The 19,905-nt window shown below is 38.4% G+C and overlaps 1 protein-coding gene across 4 annotated transcripts in view; it reads right to left on the minus strand.

The window, feature by feature from the left end:
* Positions 1-19,905, minus strand: part of Orb2 (orb2) — a 101,293-nt gene that overhangs the window by 22,936 nt on the left and 58,452 nt on the right. For all 4 annotated transcript variants that reach the window (XR_010300363.1, XR_010300361.1, XR_010300362.1 and 1 more), the window contains exon 3: positions 9,839-9,889. Coding sequence is in view for 1 of the 4 variants with exons in the window: in XM_064136093.1 (XP_063992163.1) it covers positions 9,839-9,889 (51 nt within the window). In the remaining 3 variants the exon portion in view is untranslated. The remainder of the gene's footprint in view (positions 1-9,838; positions 9,890-19,905) is intronic.

Raw genomic sequence — 19,905 nt, forward strand, 5'->3', positions numbered from 1 at the left:
CTAATATGACGTTCGCCTCGAAATGCACACGAGTCGGGGTGAATGACCCTTTTCCATGCACGCGATTTCCCGTAGGGCCTGTCAAACACATTTTCTATTTGAAAAAAAAAAAAAAAGTTGTGCAGCTGCGGCCAACTGTTTCGGATTATGCATAAACAGTGTCTGTCATAACTAAAAAAATCTGTCAATTTGGGTCCGATGGGACCGAAAATTTCCCAAATTAAATTGGGAAGAAAATTAATATTCTTAATGTGTCCAATATACGGTAAATCAATAGAGAAAATGATAATTTATATATTTATTTATTCCGTGGAAAGTTCTTTGAAAATTCCCGCAACATTTCGAAATTTTATTTTCTCGGCCGTGCGATGCCTCCACTCGAATGTAAAATACCCACAATCGGATACACAAATCAAACGACAGAATAAATCCCGTTGATTAACAATCTACTCAAGGAATATTCATTTGCAGAACTGACAAGAATTAAAAGGGGCAAAGGTGACGGGGTTCAGTTTGAAAAGGTTTGCGATCGATGTGGGAATTCATTCGCGTGCAGTGCCACTCGCTTCCGCTCTTAAGCCTCATGCGCATAATCTCCGCGAAGTATACGAAAGTACAGTACCTCCTGAAGGCAAAATACGAGTGTTCGATCGCCGAGGAATCGGCATCATCGAGTCACCGATTTTCTCCGCGTTTTCTCGCCCTCGGGCTTTGCATCCAAACCCAGCATAAATTCACCGATCCCCTCGACCTTTGCCGAGGGTTCGCGACGGCTCCCGGCATCATTGACAGGGAAACCGGGTAATTATCGAGCCCCCGGTGATGGGATAATGATTTTCCGGAGGAAAACCGACGCTGGGTAAATATTTCAAAATTTTTCCTGCAAATTTTCCAATAATTTTTGTATCCAACAGGAACTGTTTGTACGACATGAGAAACCACCGACAGTCTGCCAGGGGTCCGCCAGCTTTCAACACTGGGCCAGTGTCGGCCGATCGTCGGCACTCCTAATCTCCCAGAGAGGTCGTACTCTAGAGCGAATAATAATCATTACTGTTTATAAATAAAAAAATATTTTTAATCGAATAAATATTTTTAATTAAAAAAATATTTTTAATTGAAAAAATTTGTGTCCCCACCACTCAAAGCCCTTCATCACCTGTAAAGAACCCAAATTAAAATAAAAAATGGGCCCTTTCAATGAGAAATCTGATGCACGTCCACCGCCTGCGGTCTTCCTCAAACACGTTTATAAGTTCCCTATAACCTATAATCACAGAGAAGACGTCGGAACCAGGGAACTATCACGGGGTAGTTCACCCTCCTTTGCGTTTAGTAAACGACGAACGTATCTCGGATAACTTCATTAATATTGTGCGAGGAAGTAAGTAACATTCTATCGATCGCCCCGGGTCATGAGAGAAGTTCCAAGTTTCTGGTAGTTGAGCTTTCATCCACGGAGGAAGTGAACCTCGGACTGCCCTACCTTCCCCCCGCATCTCGCCTGTCCTGTCAATATTGGCGCTCGTAATTGGCCCTCCTCCTGCCCCCCCTCCTCTGCCGTCTGCACCGGAAATCCCTCGACGGTGAAGATCCTCTTCGGAGACTGACTCAATAGAATCTATGAATCCGAGAGGTAATTACTACCATTCAGCCGGTAGAACACTTTGGAGAATTGATTCATTCGACGATTTAATTACTTCATTCCACGTCGCGATGGAATTGGACATTTATTGCGAAGCTATGAAGTACTATTCCATCATGCAGTGCGATAAAGTAACTTTCCCACACGTTGTGATAAAAAAAAATGCTTTGACAGTCGTGAAAATCGTTTTTTTCCCTTAAAAAAGGGTAAATTTAACAAAAATTCGGACAAATCACCCTCGAGGGGGGATGAAAACTCTCCACTCTCCTCGTCCTTTTCCCCTACATCGAAAAGAAGCATCGCCGACAGTCGGCCGACGCATCGCCGACAGTCGGCCGAGTCTCGGCCCACTGTCGGCACATCCTCATCTCCCACCAGGGTGACCCGTCACATGTTTAAAACTCCTAGAAAAGGGATTCCGTTACCCGATTACTTGACTTGTTTGGTAATTTTTCGAAACTCTTGTTTCCACGGAATGCGTTTGTGCCACATTTATACAAAAGCTGAGAGGAAAACTCCGAGTGAAGTTGTAAGCCCATTGGACCGTACATTTTTCATTGTGCGAATTTCAAAGCTCCTCTCTCACGTTTGAACTTTCAACTTTGCTATTATTTATTTCACCCGCTTCCTCCTCGAGTATTTCACCAGCTGAAAAAAGGGACTGAGGCATTAAAAACACATCACGTTCCAGGGAAGCCATCCAAGTCCACCTCCAGAATGCCAAATTGATTCGGAAGATATTCGCACATTGTTTTCATAAAAATAGAATATCAAATAAAAATTGGCGGGAAAGGGGAAAAGGATCGGTCAGACGAGTTTCATAAACAGACGTGGGGAGGTATATTATAACGCTCCGGGCACTTTTGCCAGGTCCTCAGAGCTTTCGGATACGTGACTTGTCCGGATATCACGTAGAACTTATTCCAAAGGCCTCACCGACCGGACACTCGTCCCTACTTTCTTGCTAGCCATCCCCACGTCCGATCACCGGTCCATTCGGCGATTTCATTCGCAAATGTCTTTCCGCGAATCCGTGGAAAGTGCTACGAGACATGGGTTTTCGCACTGAGACATTTCAGTTCCAATTCCCAGGAAAATTTTCATTTTATTTTCATTTTAATTCACTATCGAATTTTATCGTGAATTTTTTTTTAATTTTCATCTCATTTTCTTTGATTTTCCGAAATTTTAGCAAAATTTTTCGTTAATGGAATCACGAAAACTATATTTACACAACAAAAAATCAGTGCAACACGAGATTTCTTTGGAAACGAAAACAAAATTCTGAGATTGGAAAAAAAAATGATGTCGAAATTGCGGATAATTTGTCAGCATTGGCGAATGATGTTGGCGATCGAAATGAACTCGTCAATTAAAAAAAACAACCAGTTCATCTGATTTATTAATGAGGCAAGTATAATATTACCTGGAAGCAATAAAACCGAGTGAAAAAAGAAATTGAAGCGCTCAGTAAAGCGCCCTCAGAGGCCATTTCCGTTTCCTGGGCAATTGCAATGAATCGCCTTGGGGTTGGAATTAGAGAAAAAGAGAGAGGAACTATTTTCTCGCGTGTGCTGCAGCCGAAACGAACGATTCCCCGGAGGGAGGCTGCGTGGGGGTGCGAGAAAAACCGGAATATGCAGAACGCAGTGTGTTGTCTGGCCATAGAAATCCTGAAAAAAAAGCCGTGTGAGGTGAAAAACGTTGTAAGGGTGAAGAGTGATGAGGGGATAAAACTGCGAGGATACATAGAGCCGCGTGGAGAATTAAAAATGGAGGAATAATGTGAAGGTTTAGGGGCTCCGAACTGGCCGTTAACCAGCGCAGATCAATATTGTTCAGCTCATCCAATGATCAAATCCGCCCTTGTTTATTTATTTTTAACAGAATTTGTTGCTAATTCCTGGAAGAATTTGCAACTGAGGATCACTCGAGGGTCTTCAGCCAACTTATTTATATGTTAAGTTATGCACTGCTCATTAAACAAAGTCTATTTAATATGAGAAAGTACCAGTTCAAGTGGTAATGAAGGATTTTAAAGACGAACTTGGCGCGAGACATGACCGCGTCGACTGGCGCTTGAAATGGAAATTAAGTCGATTTTCAAGGGAATTTTGTAGTTTAATTCCATCAACTCGTTAAATTCAATTAAAGGGTAATAATTTTATCCTCGTTATTAATTAATTCAGTGTCTCATAACGTTGAATGATGTTCACCGTTATTAAACGTTACCTTCACCTGTGATTTTTTTCAAATTCTCAACGAGGAAAATAATAGTCTAACGAGATACAATAAAAATCGTGCAAGTGAAGATCGATGAAGGCTGATGATAGAAAAAATATAGTGAATGTTCTTGAGACTACTCGACACTTAAGTAGAGAAGCACGCAAGCTCTCATTATCGTCTGTAATTATGGACCACTCGGTGGTGGTCTTCAGAGAAAAGTTGCAGGAGAAACTTCAAAGAATTGAAGAAAATTTTAGGGGTTAATTGATGAGGGAGGAATTAATCAGATAATTAATGCCGCTGATGTTTTTTTTTAAGTGTTAAGGATATGATACTCCGGTAGTTTTGTCTGTCTGCTGAAGTGAATGGAAATACGTGAATAATCATAGGATAAGAAACCAAAAAAAAATTGGAAAATCAATAATTCGGATAATAATTGTGGAAATGGTAAATTAGTATTTTTGGATACAATTAAAGCAGAGTAGCCTCTGGATTTTTTTTATTGGTGGTAAAGTGTGAATTTGTGTGTGTGGTATGTTAACTAAAAGTTTATAAATGGAATTCTAAGATATGTGACAATTTTTCGAGGTTTTTATAATTATTATTTGGTATTAATTACAACAGTTAACGGCGGTTCTAACGACAGTTCAAAAAATCATTCCAAAAAATATGGTAATTGCGGACTCGTTAAGGGCTTAGAAAAATTCAGACAAATTAACGAGACTGCGTCTCGAGGACTCGTCAAGGTTCCCGAATGAATAAGGAAAAAAAATCCTCTGGCTCGCGCTGAGCCGAGTAGATGTGACTCTAGACGGCTCCGTCAGGTGAAAAATGAAAAAAGGGAAGAACCACCAAGTTCTTCGCCATTAAATGAAAATCCCAGGAATTTTCATTTTTCTGTCGGTGGACGACTGCGATTTTTCCAATCGCGCAATTAAATTTTCATGTCATTACGGAAAGTCCTTTTCTCAATTTCCCGGAAGACACTTTTGTGGAAATAAAGAAGAGACAAAAAAAAAATGATTAATTAATTAAAATTAAATATGTGATGATTACGTTTCATTCTCATCAGAAAGATTTTATTTCGATGTTATAGTAAAATGTACCCGACCGGTACAGCAGTATTCCTTTTTATCGACATGACATTTCTCTAACCTAAAAAAAAATTTGCCAATCAAATTTTTTTGTTTTTTAACGCCCAGGATCGAACTGAGTTAACGATAATTCATGATCACACTTTTATGGAATGACGAGGTAATTTTCATCGAAAAATTCCCCCAATGGGAGGGTAAGATACATTTAAAATGGTGATAAAAGACTTTTTATTATCGAAACCACTCATTCTCTCCCTCTCTCTTAGATCCAAAGAATATTTAACATATTTCCGCCTTTTTGATATTCAAATGGTGCTGTATTTAGCATAAAGGACCAGTATTTCGTTACCTGAACCGAGGAAATAATAAAACGAAGTATCTTCCACCCACTAAATATTTCCAACCCCAAGTGGATCCCGGGAATACGTCGAAAAGGATTTATCCACCTAATGTGTATCTGTGTTCCATCGCTCAGTGAATTTATTCGCCGTGAAGCCCAGTGATTTGGGAGGCCCTCCTGTATCCCCTTATTCATGGGTCCAGGTATCGACTGGCGCGTGCCCTCGATTATCCACCACTTTTTCTCTCCGCTCATTCCTGAGAGTGGGAGCAATCGAATGGCCCGGTTTTATAGAAAATAGAGTGTAGAGGGGAAGTGGAGCACGTGCCAACTTCAATAAGCGGATGAATGGAATATTTTTTTATTTGGAGGCGAGAGAGTGATACGAGCATTTCTCACGATGTAGATTTGTTTGAGGCACGTGAGTGATATTAGATTGGCCAATTACAATTTAATTGTGGATTTATTTTTTTATGGATTGTGGCTTGTGGGTTTACGGATCCATTGATTTTTTATTGATAAATAAAGTGACGATTTTTAGTGGCTTTTACTTTCAATGATCTATTGAAAATTAAATTATTGGCTCTCGATTTTATCTCTCATTACGTAAAATGATGAACATTAATTTTACATGGAAATAGTTAATTTCACCCTTAAGCAACCGACTTGTTCAATTTTTTATATTTTTTAAAATTCCTAATTTTATCAATTAAATTTATTTAATTGTTATGACGTGTCAGTGGGCAATTAAAAAATTAAAAATCATATGAGAGGTAAATTATGTTCATTGAAGGTGTAATAAGAGAAAAATAAATTTATAAAATGAAAAATAAATGAGATAAAATTGTCCAGTAATTTTATCATGAAAATTTTGGAAGAAATGATAAGTGGACCCAGTTTGCGGACGTATCGAGTACATATAAAGTAGACTTTTCTCGTGTGAAATTCCCATCGCCTTAAGCGAGATTTTCGTCGACGTGAGAGCAACGAAGCGTCCTAAACCAATATTCTTACCCGATATCTCCATCGCCCCGGGTGAATCTGCTCAACCCCTGTTTCCCTTCCCCGTCGTTTCCGCAACTTACACCAAACATTTTCATCTTTCTACGGTTTCTGTATCCAATTTCGTGAGCGATATATCCCGTGCTCTCGCCCACAATGTCCAGCTTGGGATATTCTTCATTTACCAGTGGCTTGAAACAGTCGAGTAATCCGGGGATTTACCTGATGATATCACTTCATTCCGTATGGATTTGCGTTTGCGGTGAATTTTCTGGGATTTGTCTGTTCCTGACGGAGGGGATTGTCTTTTTCGGGTGTAATCAGGGGTGAATGAGGGTCTCTCCTGGACAGGGGTGAGTATTTTTACCCGAACACTGTATTTTTGAGGGAGGGAAATTGTACAAAATTCAAGACATTTTTCACATTTTGATTTTCACGTTTTCCTTTTTCCAATCAATCAATCGATTAACTCTCAATTTCAAGGACTAGTGGATGATTTATAACGACGAGAATTAATTTCGTAATGAGAACACTCCCAGATTCTCATTGATATTAAAAATTAAAAATAAATTAAATCAATTGTTCGTGTACCTCAGACAGATTTCTTCATTCTCGCGAATGATTGCGCGTTATCTACCGATGCAGATAAGAATGATAACATGTAAGGGAGTAGCAGACGAACGGCAGAGGAGACAGAATCCGACTGGAGAACTGGCCAACGAACATCTAATTAATGTATTGTTTCACCAGCTGTCGTCGGCCCCCGTGAAATCTGCATCAGAGGCACATGAATATGCAGCACAGCACGTCCATGCTGCATTCCCTTCAAGTTTCTACGTATACGAAACGGGGAATCACATGAGCGAAGCGTTTTGGGGTTCCCTCAGGCTATGGAACTGTGAATTGTTCAAGTCAGCTTGGAAATATTGCCTCTTGCTACCCCAGGAGAGTGACTCGTTAGCGGTGAAGCGTCAAATATTTGTTTGCATTAGAATGCGAATTAAAAGGGCGGAAACTCATTGTATAACTGTAAAAGGCGGTTAATTATAATAGTAGATTATAAGACTGAGTGAATTAATATTAAAATAATTGTTACCGCTTGCAAAATGCATTTTTTTAAACTTTTAAACGGATTTTAATTAAATTACGAAAATATTTACTCATAATAATTCCGTATTTGCAATTTTTGCAATTTTAGGGAAATTTCTGTTCGTTTTTAATTTGCAAAATCTCAAATCCAATCAAATAGTCGATTATTGGGTCCAAAAAAAATTAGATAATTAATTCCCTTTGATTTTATGAAATTGAAAATTCCAAAATATCTCAAATAATAGTTAATTGATTTAAAGTAACAGATAAAATTGACTGTTAATTGTTAATTAATTAAATTGATTCAATGTCATATTGTCTAGGAACCTTCAGAATATATAACAATATATTTTTTGGTAATAATTTAAAATTGATCCCGTTGTTTTTAAATTATTATTCGAGTGAAAAGAAAACAGAATTTTTATAGCTGTTGGAATCATCGGACAATATGGATGATAATGTGAATTCCATATTCGTGATATGGAGTGAGTCAATGTGCGCGCGTGCATACGAAAAAGGACATTATCCATGCAAATATTACCCACGTCTACGGTGGTAGCCGTGTAAACATCCCCAGAGCACGTGGCGGAAGGCCCGTGAATATTGCGTTGTATGAGGGCTTTCACATGTACGAGTGCAGCTCAACGTTCCTGTGTGCTTTTCCTCCCGTCAATCTCGGGGAAATTGAGATACGATGAAATGCCAGTTTTCCAGCAAATCCAGTATTCCATTCTGAACGATTAATTGGAATGTTTCCATCGAGTGTTCGATTTCAACCCATCGATGAGATGGATTTTTTCATTTTACGGTATTTACCGGGGGAATTAATCACGTTGCAAGGGCAACTCGGGTCCTAATATCTCGGGGGAAATCTTATCTCGAGTGCAGCTGGCACGTGTTACGGTGCGTTGAAATCATCTTCAAATTAGAGTTATTGAACAACGTTGTAACTGGTATTATACGGAAAATAAAGTTGAAGAAATATTGTGGAGGAAGTCAAGTGATGGTTGAGGTGAATTTATTTATCGATATTTTTTTTAATTTATTAAATATGACGGCGCTTAAATATTTGTTGGAATAAAAATTATCTGAAAAAATGGTCTATCTCTCAGTGATGGAAAATATTTTTTTATCAACCGCACGACACGAAGAGACAAATTCTTTAAAAATTATGTCTCCGTTCCGTAATTTTTACCGAATATTGTTTTCACTCGCAGATTACGGAACAGGCACGTAATTCTTAAAGAATTTTTCTGTTTGTGAATGTGTAGTTCGTCAAGACCAAATTAGAGCGATTTTATAATTAAACAACTGCAGAAAAAATTAATATATATAATATAAAATAAAATATAAAAAGGAAAAATTGAGGCAAATTCATTTTACCCCACTTTCCCCCGAATAATGAATTTCCTCGCCAAATTGGAACAGTGGATTGGCAATTGTCATTGGCCCAGATTGTGGCTATCAGCCTTATCTATCAGACTAGTTTACTGATTGCACTGATAAAATAATATGCGACAGAATAGCCTCGGAGTTCTTCCGCAACATTTGAAACACGGAAAAATGTACCTTCAGACAGTACAATTATTCACAATGTCTCATTACTGCCGACTGGAAGCCCATTGGAATTATTCCAACTCCAGACATTCCATCAACATGAAAAGAATCCGTTCTTCACAATCAGTTCCCTAACGAGCCCAATTGAAAAGCGCAAATATGGAGTCGTTTTATTAATTTTGTTCTATATCACGAAATAATGATGTGACATCGACAATGAGACCGTAACGAGATCCGTCGGGAGGACTGTTCGACATGCTGTGACGTGAGTATATGTGTATACAACGGATCGCTGTTCTACGAACAATGCGTCGTCAAATTGGCGAAAGAGCCGGGGGAATAAGCCGAGCTAATTCCAAGCGATTTTAACAAGGTGGAGGAAAATATTGTACGTGTGTGGGTGGATTCAGTAAGTGTGAGTTTGGTTGAAATAACGTCGAGAGAGAATTTTTTTTTTTTCAAAAATTTTGGCGAAATTACTGTCAATATTTTTTTCTAGTAAATTAACAATTTGGTTGTGACTAAAATTTTTGGACGGGATATTTTGAATTGTAGTTTATCGGTTGTTTCGGGCCCATAAGGCCCACATGGAGGTATTATGGGGTCGAAATTAACGCACTTTTCAGTGAATTTTCAGGAAAAACTCCAAAATTTTCCGGAAAAATGAGAAACTGTTCGGTAATTTTTACTGAATAATTTGTTGACTTGCAAATTACGAAGCAGGCACATGATTGTTAAAGAGTTTGACTTTTACTTAGGCACCACTTTGACAATAAAAATAAATTTTTTAAAGAGAAATGACGTCAAGGAAATTTCTCGTCAACTTTTTGACGAAATTTTCATCTTCTGGAAGTCCTCTGGAATCTAAAAATTAATTCGACTCACCATGCAACTGCGCGAGTGACTGTAGTGTGCTGACATTCGAGTTTATAAATCCTGCAACAAATGAAAATAATAAAATTATTATTGCGAGTACGACAGTAAAAGACAACGATAAACATTAAAAAAATGAAACTAAAAATTCAGGTCTTGAATTCTTAATGACGATAGTAAAGTACTTTAGCCGGAGTTTCGCAGTACTCTGGAGGACTGGTCTTCCGGTGAAACGAGTTCGTGCCACGGCTGAGGAACCCGTTCGAAACTAGAGTTGAAAGATACGGGGAAGACTCCTAATCTCTCTCACTCTCCCCCTTTTATTTCCTCACTGTTTCTTCCTTTCCCCTCAGTGCAACCCAGTTACGATATCTTCGTCCGGCATGAGAGAATCCAGACATAGCCAACTCCACTAGACTCGAAATTCTCGAATTTGTTGAGTGTTTCGGATCATCGTGAGTGTTACTTTTCAACTGATGAGTCAGTGAAGCAGAAAATATATCTTCATTTAAAAACTACTTAAGATTTTCCCATCCAGAAGGTAATGAGCCTCAAAAAGGTATTAACCCAAAAAACTATAATTTCCTGCAATTTTCTGTCGAATAATATTTTTTAAAAAGTCGAAAAATTCGAGATCGTAGACGTCTGTTCATGACTGAATTTTCCCCTGAATTTTGAATTTTCCTAACAAAATAATTGAAAATTCATTGACGTAATGATTCGATAAATTCCATTATATCTGTCTTAGACTCGAAGATATTGCTAAAAAACTAAAATTATTATTGCAACAAAATTAATGACAATTATAATTAATTATTTAAATACTATCAATTATATTTAATTATTATTAATTTTATTTTTTACCAATATCTTCGATTCTACGAGAAACAGCGAAATTTATCGAATCATTGCGTCACTAAATTTTCAATTATCCTTTAAATTAAATAATCCCAGTCATTAGCAATAATTTGAATATTAATTTCCCCCTACGAACTCCCCAATTCCCATAATAATTAGACGTTCAATCCATATCTTCATGTATTCACTTTTCCAACCACACAAAACCCTCACTATCAAATAACAAAATAAAAAATATTCAAAAATCCCCCAGAATTCTCCACCACCTTTTTCACCAACTTATTCCCCCCCTAACGACCTCGAGCCCCATAATTTCATAATCCACGTAAATATATTTTCTCATGATTTACTCCAACGAACCGTAAACCCCATGATTGTTGTCTGATGCAATTACCACTGGTCATTGCTCGATATTAAATTTCCCAAGTGTCAGGTGATAAACTCCTGTCGAATTGACGGTGTAAAATCGAGAGATTGTAACGAAAGGCCCTAGCAAGCACTTTCCACTCTCTACTCACACTCGCTGCCATTATTTTGACAACATGTAAAAATACAAGGCGATAATTTTCAACGATTATGTAGTCAAACCTCTTCGTGATTTGTATGTCACGCTTTACAGCTGTGTTCTAGAAGATGATGTGCCTTCTGCTACATAAATAACGTTATACACCAGCACCATGAAGCCAGAGGATGCGATGAGAGTGTGGTAAAGTGATCGCGATTACACAAGTGGTTTACGATTCGTGTTATACATTCGAAAGCTGCGTTCTGACGCATGGGATAAGTCTAGTTGTGTGTGTGTGTGTGGGGGGGGGGGGTAAATGGCATTGTTTAGTCGGCGATGGTGTTGATGTCGTGAATGTTTTGTTCAGTGGTATCACCAGATTGATGAATGGATTCCCATACGTTTGCCTTCAGAAGGTTGACGGAGGTATTCCCTCGCATTCCGGTTATGTCAATGGAGAGGGTTAATTGTTCTGGGTTAGTTCGTCAATGAAAATCGTACATTACGCAACGAGTGCGGTAAAGATGTTCTGATGAGTGGGTGGAGGATGAGGTTTATAATGGCAGGAGGTGGAAAATTGGGGAGGAAATAAATTTTAGAGAACGATTTTTTTTTTAATTGAATAAAATATTTTGGATGTAGTTAGGAATAGAGTTTTTTTTTTTGTGTGGTAAATAACAGTTTTTTTTCGGTGGGAATAATTTATTTTCACTTTGAGGTGGAGATTGAATGGGAAAAGGTTGAAGGAGATGCGGTAATTATTGGGGAAGACGATTAAGGGGCGGGGGAGAAATTTCTGTTCCCGGGTTTCACTATTGGGGAGAGGGGGGGAATAAGGTCGAGTGGAGTCGGGAGTATTATTAAGACAATTTTGTTGTTCTACTGAAAATATAGGAAAATGCGATTTTTTTAATAAAAAATTATTCAAATCGATTGGGAAAATTATTCAATCAAACAGGGGAATGATAATTTGATTGTTTAAGGTAAATTGGGGAATGTTTATTTGCGGTGTATTTCAAATGAATATTTTTTTAATTGTAGCAACATTGTAATCGCCATTTTCCCCTAGATATCAGACACCATGAAAATAAACCAGGAGTAGTCGAGAAACCATGACGATTTGATTCCTTGCCAGGCGCGGATTTCCAACGGCGCTTTCTCTCTGCGACATTAGGAAAATTTTAGTGAATCATGTGAAACAAAAACCAGTGGAAAATGGAAATCGATTAGTTTACTCCTTGACTCCATTTGACGTCGTAAAAATCATCGCCAAGACGCGCTCAAGCGTTTCCCATTATATTTGTCATCCGAACCGCGAAACAAATTGTTACGAAAAACTGGGATTTCTATCGACACTTTTGTCACGTCAAGAAAGTCAATCATTGACACTGTGAAATGGAGGGAGAACCAAGAGCTGGTGAAATCAAAAATTAATGTCGGAATAATATAAAAAGAAAATAAACGAAGAAAGGAATTAACATTTATTTATTGAATAAAAATATTATTTGACCTAAATGAATATAATTTTAAATAACGCTTGTAATTAATTAATAATTGATTGGATGATCTTTTTGCGGCTAGACACGTGAAATTTCATTGAATTTCAGGTAAATTTCATGATTTTTCTTGTTCCAAATGAAATTCAATGTCGCTCTCCTGGAAATTACTGATCAACTGTCCATGAAATTCCTGTTTCTTTTCTAACAGTGAATCCTACTTAGATGCACCTCGTCTTACTTCAAACCTTAGTAACAGTACCCCCGGAAGAAATCCACTACATTCTTCCTAATAAATAATTTTTTTTTCACAATTAATCAGCAAATTTCATAAATTTCACTGTCAAATCCGAAAATATCATTACTCTGCAATGGGTCTCACCCAAGGCTAGAGGATTCGATTAACTTATAACGAGAATTTGATTTACTTATAATGTTACATCGTTCAAAAATTAATGTTTCAAGTCTCCAAAATACTTTAGAAAAAACGAAAAACAGAAAATCATGTCTTTCGTAGCTTAGAAATCACTTTGAATCATCGATGAACAGTTTCAATTCCCCGTTTCGCCACGTCAAGAAAGTCAATTATTTACCCAGTGAAATGCCCACACAATCACGAGTGTTGTCAGTCTCAAGAAGTGTTCACCGGGCGCCAAAAAAAAGTAGATAAAGCAAACAATCTCGGAACGAGATGAAAAAAGAATAAAAAATGTCGGAATACACTGGGGATACGTTCGCCAGTGGGATTTCACTTTCTAAGAGCCACCGGATTGACTTCGCCAAGGGCTCTAACGACCACCAACTAATGATCTGATCTTGCTGCACCCCATCTCCAATATTCCTGAATATCCAACCATTTACGCCAAATGCTTTTACAGTCACTGTTGGCCAGTGAAATTCACCCGATAAGTTCACGTACGAGGGAATCATCATCAGCAGCACACAATTACAGTCTGATTTATCGTGTGACCTGCGATTTCTGCGTAATAAATCGCCGACAGTGCGCCGATATTCCCTGATTTATCGATTGCCTAATTTCTCGGTTTATGTCAACGGTAATTTAATAGCAAATTGTGCGATTTTTTTTCCTCTGAAGTTTCTGTGGATGATGCCCCTTCGCTGCTGAGGATATCGTGAATTTATTGATAGGATGTACGAGCATTTTGATTGGATGGAAATCAATGATGCCTCCGCTGGGTCCAATGAATTCTCAATAAAATTTATGAGCATAACCCCATTCACGAGATTGAGGGAAAATACTTCTTTCGTTTCGTTCTAGTGAGTGTGAAATTATAGTGTCGGCAATTTTCAACGATTTTTCATCTTCAGGGAACGTTAAAGTTTTTTTTTGAGATTCCTCGAATAATTCGAATTTGCGTCCATCTCAATTGTTAAAAATAATAACAGTTTAGTACGATTTTTCCACATTTATATTTTGTATTTATAATAATTATCCGGAAAACCCGAAATTTAGAAAAATGAAAAATCGTTAATCGATTTCAGTTTAAATTCTCTGCGATGTAGTCATCGCCAAGAGAGCGACTCAATGTCAGAAATAAAATTTGTGGGATATAAATACTTCTCTGAAGTAAATAAATAGTTGACAAAAATAATTTTAATGACCCAAGGCATTAATTATTTATTAAATAATTTTTTCTCTCAGTGAAGTGAATTTTTGGCCGCCGGATGTCCGGGTTCAACGTAGGATCTTCTAATCAAAATTATTCCTGTCCATGTAATCCAACGTCGGCGAGAGGTCGTACATCGGGGGTTATATCGTCGCTGGGGATCTCGAGCACGCGGATAACCCTCAGTGGTATTATGTATACATTGACTTGGTAAAAAGATAGAATCGTGTCTTCCTCCTCCGTCTTCGATGGCTTTTGCTCTCTATAGTTTCTTTCGTCTAGCGGTACATATCCCCGCGGCACCTGAAGAAGAGCTGAGATCACTTTTTTTTTTCCACCAATACTCAGGTTTTCTTCACTCTTTCCCCGTGGGAATGCCAACGTCTCGACCCGCGAGATCTCCACCGGCAAAATGAAGGACGAGGAGAAAAATATATTCAATTTTTTGAGCTTTAAATCAATGAATTCCTCGACGTTTTAACTCAAACGAAAATTCAGTGAATTCAGGACTTTTCCATTTTTCGTTGGCATTTTATTTTTAGGAAAAATTATTTCGCTGGGGAATCGGTGTCACATCCCGAGTCAGCGAGATACTTTCCAATTGACTCGGCGATATTACAGGGAATGACGGTTTTCATCTAGTTCAAATCGCTGCGCCGGAGACGTTTCTAATGATGGGACAGGAACTCAAGAGTGAAATGACACTCTAAACAGTGAGAGGAGGGCATTATTTTTTATTCCGATTGTATAAAATAGGGGGTTAGAGACGGCTTAATTTGAGGGGCGGTTCGTTTCCAGGAGAATTTCCCAAGCGCTATTATTTCCGGGTGATTTTCCCGGAGGAATTCGATTTTTAGATGAAGTTCGTCATCGATCGGCCAGAGAATTTGCGATTAGAACTATTATTTTTAATGGAAAAAAAATTTTCCACCGTTTTTTTTATTCGATATAGGTTCGCAAATGTTATCACGAATTCTCACCGACTAATTAATTTTTATTAATTAAAATCAGCTCATTTGAAACGGAAGAATTAAGAAAAAAAAATAACAGAAAGAAATATTTCCAGCGAATTTCGGAATAATTTTCATTGAAAAAAAATATTGCAAATTGCAAATTGTTTTCATTTTTCTTTAAATATACTGCATTATCATCGTGCGAGGGTAATGATTGGCTGGGAAGACGAGAACTCCGTAATTATTACATTTACGGTTAAAGGTACCCATAAATGTCAAATCACGCGATGGTGTCTATCAATAAACGCGCGTATATTCGAAATCAAGGGGTTGTTTTTTTTATTTATCCAACTCTGGGGTATGTTTTCCATGGTACCAGTGGAATGCACATATGGCATAAAATCCCATGGACCCCAGTGGAGTAAACGAGCGTGCGACAGATGTTAACCGTGGAAAACGACCGCCTGCCGTCGACCGATGATTTGCGATCCGCGTGTCATTCACCTCACGATATTCATCTCAGATTTGCGTTCAGCATCTTCAGATCCATCTCTGTACGATCGTGATAGGACAGAGACTCCAATTGAATACATTTCCAACGCGTCACCTCACTCTCTCTAATTTTTAACTCGTTTTTCACTGTTTTCAAGAAAAAAAAAATTGAAACCGAAAGCATTTTCGGTCTTCGAGACTTTCTAAATAAACTAAAAAAATTCCTTCTAAAAATTATATCATTTTATATTACATAGACTACATACTTGCTACCCTTATTGTCACGCAATCAATAAACAAATTTATTTAATTGAAAATAAATCTGTTGGAACGCAAAATACTAACAACATCATTTGCCGAAATCGACGTAATTTTTTTCCGAACTCGCGAATCACCAAATGCCCAGTGATTTGCCGGATGATGGTTGGCGTACTGCCAAGGGCTGTACCATTGACAGATATAGGGATTGGCGGTGAGAGTCAAGAGAAGTAAAAAGTCGAAAGACGCGACGGTCCAACGCATGAACGCTTCACTGCTCGTTCACTTCCGCAACTACCGAAGGCCCTGCAACATCCGTCAGGAATTTCTCGATGTCTTTTACCCTCCCTTTGCACATCCCCCCCCCCCCCTCCTCGCCCCTTTCGCCCTCCGTCCGACTGGAAACAATTATTCTCCACACAGCCAGGCGTTAAGGGCATCCCCGGTAGAGAAGACTTTTCACCGGTCAACTTTTACCTTTTTCTTCCTCAATACTTTCCGTCTCGTTGGAGATTTTGAAAAGGCACTAATTGATGAATTGATTGATATTACCAGGCGATTCGTGGAACAAACGTAATTTTTTTGCCGCTCTCTGACGTTATTAAATTACGTCTAAAATTACCAGTAAAAATTTGGAAAATATGTCGCGACAATTTTAAGGAACGTTATTTATTGATGTTTTCATTTTCCAAAATTAAATGCAATTTTCATTTTTCGATGACAGCCCATTAACCAAAATATTGTTCATTGAGAAATACTATTTTCGTAATATATTCAAACAGCGAGTTAATATCACGACAATCGTAAATAAAGTCAATAAATTCATCGACGGATATCTGATATCATCCGATAAGAGTTTGTTTAGGATGGCCTTGAGATATGCGGTATATCGTTATCGTGATCACGTTACGTTGTTGGTTCGTTGCAGCATGTTATAAGGGAATCATTAATATTCGTATCTGAAATGTACCTGTTTATCTGCACGTGCGAGTCTCGTTTCTGCAAATACATTGAATTTATTTATCTATTTGTTCAACTACCATTGGCCTCTCGGCAATATGTGGGCTTTCTCCCTGAATAGCTGTAATACAAAATCGAGGGAAAAATGTTTGCACACTTTGAGTAAATTGGGTGTTAATTTTCTCAGGTATAATTTTTTCTTACGGAGCTTGAAATTCTCGCGATGGAGAAATTACCTCCCCAGTGGATCTAACATATTCCTCAGGTCGGTAAAGAGATAACTCCAGTTTGGTCGCCACATGCGGCCAACGCCCCGTCGTGCCCGCTTAACCGTAAACTCGAAAAATAATTCACTTTTACAAATTAAGCGGTTAGGAAAGGACAGCAGTCGTCAGGACAACCTGATTCGCGGAAAGTTTGACGGAAAAAAAAATTATAACCAGCGGATGAAGCGTTTTGTCCGGTGATGAGAGATCTACCGGTTACGCGACGTTGCCGGAGTCTCGCCACCCGCGCTCGACGAGTCTAGAGTCAACTCGGCAACGTCGCCGCCTGCAGAACGCGTCGTCGACTACCTGCGGACGCAGTTCCGCCGCCGGACGATCCGCGTGACCGGTCGCTCCTTCAGAATGATTTAATTAACGATTTAACAATGTGCGATAATAATTTCAATGCATTAAAATTATTTAAATGGAGAAATGGCAGCTCCGGGCGACTTGACCCAATAATTTTACCTGGAAATATATCTGAAGTGCCAGGAAAAATTAAGCAACTCGCAGGTCAGATAAAAATAGCAAAAACCTCTGGAAAAAATCCGCAAAATTTCCTGCGATTCCGTTTTATCACGTGATAACAGAAAATATGTCGGTGGAGACTCGTCTCCTGGCGATTGAATTTTGTCATCCGATACCATTCGAATCAAGGCCGCATTGACGAGGCATAATGTCACAGCATGATGGCCTCCCTCGAAACCTTGTAATAGTTGCATCAAATTGCATCGCGTTGCGCAGCCAACAGACACTTCTCCGGCGACCAATTAACGCCCCAGCAGAAGACTTGAACCGTACAGACCACATGGTCACGTCTGTACGCATAAACAAATAGATTGTACTTGAGATATGTATTGAATCTGTTATAATTCGAATCCCATATGCTTCCAATAGTCCAATAGCTGTCCCCAAAATTCAATCCACTAATTGGCGTAATTACGGTGGAATGATTCAAACTCCATGCACAACTGCACGTGGAAATTGATTTCATCATCTGACAATGTGTTTTTGGGTAAATATTCATGATCAGTTTCAAATTGATTGGCGAACTGAGTTGATTATTGCCCAAGTTGAATCACAATTTCGTCCGCCATTCTGTACATATTCATGCACAACCGCTGTCTCACCGGTGAAAGTGTTGGTAAGCGCAAGGTAGACGGGTTTAACCGATTTTTCTTTCACATTTGAGATCAGAATTTTAGCTTCTTCTTTATCAAATTTAATGTTTACGATTATTGTGGTAATTGATGACAATTGATCACTCAATTTAGAGGTTATGGAGGAATGAAAGTTATCTTAATGGTGAGAATGTTGATGTTCTCCGTTAGTTTGTATTTTTCTGGCTTAAATTGAGGAGTTTTATTGCTCGAGATTATTTATGATCGATAATCGAGGAGATCTTCAGCCTCGGTTCGAGGATTTTTTTACGATTGCTAGGTTTTCAGGCTATTCTCCGGGGATCGAAACGAAAGATCATGAAATTTCTCATTTTTCTCTCATTAGTGTTAATTTTAGTGGAAGAATTTAATTGCAGTTTACAACTCTCCTCCGGTTTTCCCGAGAGGGGATTTTTAGTGGCAGTAGTGTTCAACATTTTGATAAACGTTCGGGAATAAAAATTTTTTTCGAGAATTGAGACGCGTAAATTTGAGAATATCCAACAGCACGTGACCCTCAATCATTTTAACCTGAATTTTGGGTATGAAGGACCATCATTATTCTGTCCCCATGTTTTTTTTTTCACTTTCGAAACGACTCCACCCAGTAACTTCACCTTTCCCCCTCACCTTCGCAATTATCTTTCCTTGAAATCTCAAAATGTAAACCTGAGGGTACATATACCGACAAATAAATAATAAAAATACATATAAATCACGAGTGTTTAAAAAATTGCCAAATGTCACTAGATAAATTAAATTTCTAGCCAAAAAAAAAAATCAATTTGCTATAAATTCAAGTGCATAATTATCCAAATTTTATTTGCACTCAACATTTTTTTTCGAAAATTCACGAGTTAAATTTTTACTCGTGAAGAACCATTTTGACTCTGTCCCCGCATTTTTTTTCACTTTCGAATCGACTCCACCCAGTAACTTCATCTTCTCCCCCCAACTTCACGATTATCTCTCTCTCGAATTTCATCTCGAAAGTTCACTGAATGCAGTCTGCACCGGGTACACATACACGAGCCCGTTGTTGTTATGTGATACTCCTCGAGATACGGATGTTCATATTAACCCATTTAGAAGCGCGTTAGTACACAGGCGTCACGACGACCTGCATGTACTTGCAGAAAATAAAATTGTTGTTATCACAGGGGGAAGAGAAAAAGATGAGGAAAAATGATGGGAATGTGGTGGGATTGGGCTCTTTCCTCTAGAGTGAATCATTCTGAAATACTTTAACGATAAATTGCCAACACGACACTGGCAATTCAGGGGATTCTGTCTCGATGGAGAAATATCGCACCTGAATGTCCAATCGATTTTGGCAGAGGAAAGTCGCTTTGTTACCGCGATCACGTAATGCAAGAGGGAGCACATACGCCAATTGGAACATTTATTCCTTTATTTCGCGTTATTTTCCGGCACTTTTCCAATTGTGTCATTCAATATTGAGGAAAATGCGGTGATAATGCGGAAAAAACGATCGATTTCATG

Source organism: Diachasmimorpha longicaudata, chromosome 17, assembly GCF_034640455.1.
Source record: "Diachasmimorpha longicaudata isolate KC_UGA_2023 chromosome 17, iyDiaLong2, whole genome shotgun sequence".
NCBI classification, from domain to species: Eukaryota; Metazoa; Arthropoda; class Insecta; order Hymenoptera; family Braconidae; genus Diachasmimorpha; species Diachasmimorpha longicaudata.